Source organism: Temnothorax nylanderi, unplaced genomic scaffold (genome assembly GCF_030848795.1).
Source record: "Temnothorax nylanderi isolate EJ_2023f unplaced genomic scaffold, tnyl_v1.0 TNYL_tig1178_pilon, whole genome shotgun sequence".
Classification (NCBI taxonomy): Eukaryota; Metazoa; Arthropoda; class Insecta; order Hymenoptera; family Formicidae; genus Temnothorax; species Temnothorax nylanderi.
The window spans coordinates 27,590-32,246 of NW_027250240.1; the positions used below are offsets into that span (position 1 = coordinate 27,590).

Below are 4,657 nucleotides of genomic sequence, written 5' to 3' on the forward strand. Positions count from 1 at the left end.
TTGTTCAAGCTTTAAATTGAGACCTCATACGTATTTTTTCGTCGCTTTAAATTTTGGCCGCAGCACTGATCCGGTTGACGTGAAACGTCCCATATTAATAAATTATTCGAAAGCAAGCCTTCGCAAACGACCGCGTGAATAATCGCGAATAAAATTATAAGTTAAACTTAGAATTATTTCGGGAACAACCGACGTTATTCTCGGAAACTTCGAGAGGCCGAGAAACGGTCTCCCTTTATTCTGCGTGTGCTAGCTCTATCCCTTTGTCTCGGATACGCGACGTAAACATTCGGGACGGAGCGAAAGATCACGGCGTAAACAGCTGATCGGTTGCCGACTCCGAAATCCGCTTAGTTCAAATTGAACGACAATTCGGTGGGTCGGCGGCCGATTGGCTCAACTAATTGTTCGGCTCGTTACCGGGGATGTGTGACGCGCTGGTATAAAAGGCCCGACCCTCCGCGCGCGGCCAGCACTCGATTCTAATACGTCCACAGTACTTAGTAAATCAAGCGAGTTATTTCTTGCGATACGAAAAGGCCTTGCGTTGCTCACGTAAAGGCTCCGACGACGATTAAACGTCGTTTTTCGCGAAGTATATTTCGGGACAGTGCGGACCGTGGTTCGCGGAAAAAGAGTCGTTTCTTCGAGGAATAAACTCGTGACTCGCGGACGCTGTAAATAATTGTAAATAACTAGATATTAAAGACTGTGTAAATACAAAGACAAGAATTCTGCTATAAGCCCTTCTCACGCGCCCCTACTTTGACTCCTTCCCCCGCTCGCGCACATAAATATACAGCGGCCAATTTCCGAATTGATGAAACTTGATGAAAAATGAAATTCATCTAAAGTAATAGCCGTACGTGCAAATGGTGTAAATACTTCCATACTCGACAACCTTCTTTACGTCGCCTACCTCGATATATCTTCTAACATTGTAACTTTAGTCTTCAATGAATATAAACGCTACCTCGTCTCTTAACGCCAAACACTGAATAAGTTTATCTATCGTTAAAAATCCCTACCTATGAAAGTACAAATTTTACACGAGTAAAGAGGAGGACGTGTATCTCCGCGTGTGTAATATGACAGTAATGAACGTTAACGCCGACTAAATTAATGAATAGTATACATGGGCTTGAGCTAGAAAATAATGTCTTACATTAGCCTAAACAACACTGTACATAGCACGTGGGATTAAAAATATTGGTCCTAAAATTTCTCAAATTTCGCAGTATCAAATGAATTGTTGCCAGCCGAAATTGTACATCATGTTTGCATATCCCTTACTGCTTGCGTAAATATCTGATATACTCGATATAGTTACAATGTATGTGTATATTCCTTTCGATGACGAGTGTCTCTCTTGGCTATGTCGATATAGCAAACACTAATGGCGCAAAATGCAATTGATTATTTGTATTGTTGAACCGTGTTCTCTCGACAAAGAAAAATATTGTGTAAATATCGTGAGATAAATAAAACTTTTATAACTTGGAGAACGAGATTTTTATAATTAAAATAAACCTTTAAAAAAAAGGTGAAAGCTCAGTTTTACTAGGACTAAAAACTCGTAATTCAGCGTGGATCTATAAAAATCACATAAATAGCACACAATTAGCCGTAATGCGCTTAAATTAACGGTCAAAGTACTTTCGCAATATCTTACTTAATTTTCTCCTCTCTTTCTCTCTCGTTGTTTCTTTATTCTAACTCGTTTAAGATTAAAGAAACGCTGTCAATTATATACGAGCTATTTTTTTTCGCACCATCTGTTTGTCTCTCGCGATTAATATCCGTAGCACACATCATTAGATCCCCTCGGGATCTTTTTTTTACTCCAAATAAACCTTTAAATACGTTAAAAAGATATATTATTGATACAAACACGTACTTTTTATATATTTTCGATGTTTTCTTGTTGAGCACTCTTCTGCGTCGCTGCTGAAACGATTATATGGAACATGTTGCCTTTGTCCTCTTCCTAACCGTTCTTCATCGGTCGTCTGATATTGTAAATCTGCTGCATGTTTTCGTGCTGATTCAAGAGATTCTACAGAATAAAAGAAAAAGTCTATATAATGACAAACACATATAAAATCGAGAGACACAGTATGCTAAATATAGCGCGAGACAACCCCGTATATCTATACGCGAACCGGCCACTCACGAGTACCCAAGGAACTTATTAATAACGACTGAACCGATCAAGTTCTAAGTATTATGGCCAGTCTACAATGAGCCGTTAGTCGTTAGTCAGATGTCGGAAGTCATAAGTCGGAAGTCATAAGTCGTTAGTCGTAGGAAATTTGCATCTACAATGAGTCGTAGCGAATAATAACGTCGCAATAATGTAGCCAATCAGGGACCGTATTCTCGAGCCTGCCCTAATGATTTTCGTATGCGACTTTTTATAGATGAGACAATTTTCATGGCGGAAGATAAAGGTGCTACGCGTGCTATGACACTGCATTATACCGTATATTTGTCATTAGTACGGACTTTACTAAACTTAATTTCAAATATAAAAAAGTTTACTGTGCAAAATTGTGAGAAGATGATGGAAGACGATTTGTTATTAATTTTATTGTCGATGCAAATATGCTATACATTCAGTTTGATCGTGTATGGTGTACTGAAGTCACGACGGAATCAAGGAAGGAGGTTAGTATACTTGACTACTATAATTTTCGCTAATTTAAGCTAATTATTTTTGTCTTTTCGATTGCGATCTTATCACATTTTATCACGTTATTGTCTTCAGATGGTGGCGTCGGCCATTGAATAATCATTTTCATCAAGTAGGAGATTTTCACAGCTATTCCAAGAACTAAAGACCACTGATCATGAAGAATTTTTCAAATATACAAGAATGACTCCTGACCAGTTTAATTGGCTGTTAGAAAAAACATATCCATATTTATTAAAACGTAGCATGAGGCGTCCGTTTCCACCGGAATTGAGACTCGCTGTCACTCTTGGGTAAATAAGGACAATAAGTTTCTTTATCAATACAGAGCTTTATCATGCTAATATTTTTCTTATTACTATATTTCAGATATCTTGCTCACGCTGACAGTGTGTGGTCAAAGAAATGGTCTTTCCGCATTGGCCGCTCAACGGTTTATAAGATTATCCCTGAGACATGTAACGCAATTATAATAGCTCTTCAGCCAATATACCTACCACCCATGACAAGGGAGGATTGGCGTAATGTAGCTGATGGATTTTATGACAAGTGGAATTTCCCTAATTGTATAGGGGCACTTGATGGGAAGCACATCCGAATTCAGGCCCCAAAAAATTCAGGCTCTCAATTTTTTAACTACAAAAAATTTTTTTCAATTGTTCTCATGGCAATCTGTGATGCCAATTATGTCTTTAAATGGGTAGACATTGGTGATTATGGTACATATTAATCCTATCCAAGCAACAATATTTTATTATATTAGTATTCTTGTTTTATTAATAAAAATCTTGTTTTGCAGGCTCAATATCTGATGGTGGAGTGTGGATGCACAGTGACTTTGGTTCCAGCTTGGAACAAGGATTGGTTGAGTTACCTTATCCAGAACCCCTGCCTGGAAGAGATGATCCCTTCCCATTTGTCTTTGTAGGCGATGAAGCTTTCCCCCTTAAAGTTTATTTAATGCGACCTTACTCGAAGCCAAAGAGACGTCGACGAGAGCAACAAGAACAAGCTTCTACCACACAAATACCGACAGTTGAAATGGACAATAGTCAAATAAATAGTGATGATGAAATGAGGACCGAAAATATGCAAGAAGATGATAGAGATATTGGTGGATTGCACCCTGGTCTGATTACAGGTCTTACAATGCCACAGAGGATTTTTAATTATAGACTCTCCAGAGCTCGCAGAGTCATTGAGAATGCTTTCGGCATTCTTGTTTCAAAATGGGCCATTCTACAAGGTTCCATTACTTGTAAGTTAGAGACTGCGGAGTCCATTGTCATGGCCATCATTTGCCTGCACAATTTTATTCTGGAGAGTGAGAGTGACATACTGCCTGCACAACGTATGTATCAGAATGTAGGACTTGTTGACGGAGATGGGCCAAATGGTGAGTCATTGCAAAATGGAGCGTGGAGAACTCAAGTTCACCAAGGCATAATGTTGCAACGACTTGGAAGGGTGGGAGGAAACAATCCTGCTCGGGCAGCTATTACACAAAGAGACAAACTAAGGGATTATTTTCTTACTGAAGACGGCGAGGTCCCGTGGCAATATGATTATGCACTAAGAAATGTACCAATTATTAGGGATCCTATATAAATGTTTTTTAATAAGCAACAAGTAATCATTCATCATTTCTAATTGTTTATTCCAATTGTCGTACGATAAATCTTTGTTTAATTATGAATCATTTCTTTACTTTTTTAATTCCAGGCTTATGGCGCTCAATTTCATCGATTGCTCAATATACCTGGTGAAAATGTAAACAATGTCATATCGGCCCGAAATTTTGTTGGTTGGTACAATGGAACGGAAGATAAAAACCTGAAGATTAATTTGGATGTAGAAGAAGCAGTTGTCATAGGTCAAGGCAACGTAGCCATAGACGTCGCGAGGATTCTTTTGACGCCGCGGCCGGTCGATAAGCTACAGCACTTCGATAATGAAGACCAGAGA

At 38.7% G+C, this 4,657-nt stretch overlaps 1 protein-coding gene across 1 annotated transcript; it reads left to right on the top strand.

Annotated features, from left to right (window-relative positions):
* Positions 1 to 2,938: 2,938 nt before the first annotated feature.
* Positions 2,939 to 4,571, top strand: LOC139786878 (uncharacterized; the record flags this gene model as incomplete). The annotated part of the gene is made up of 5 exons (XM_071725999.1): positions 2,939 to 2,985; positions 3,062 to 3,411; positions 3,492 to 3,680; positions 3,834 to 4,273; positions 4,415 to 4,571. Coding segments are annotated over exons 1-5 (1,183 nt in total), but the record flags the coding sequence as incomplete, so codon positions are not given.
* Positions 4,572 to 4,657: the final 86 nt, after the last annotated feature.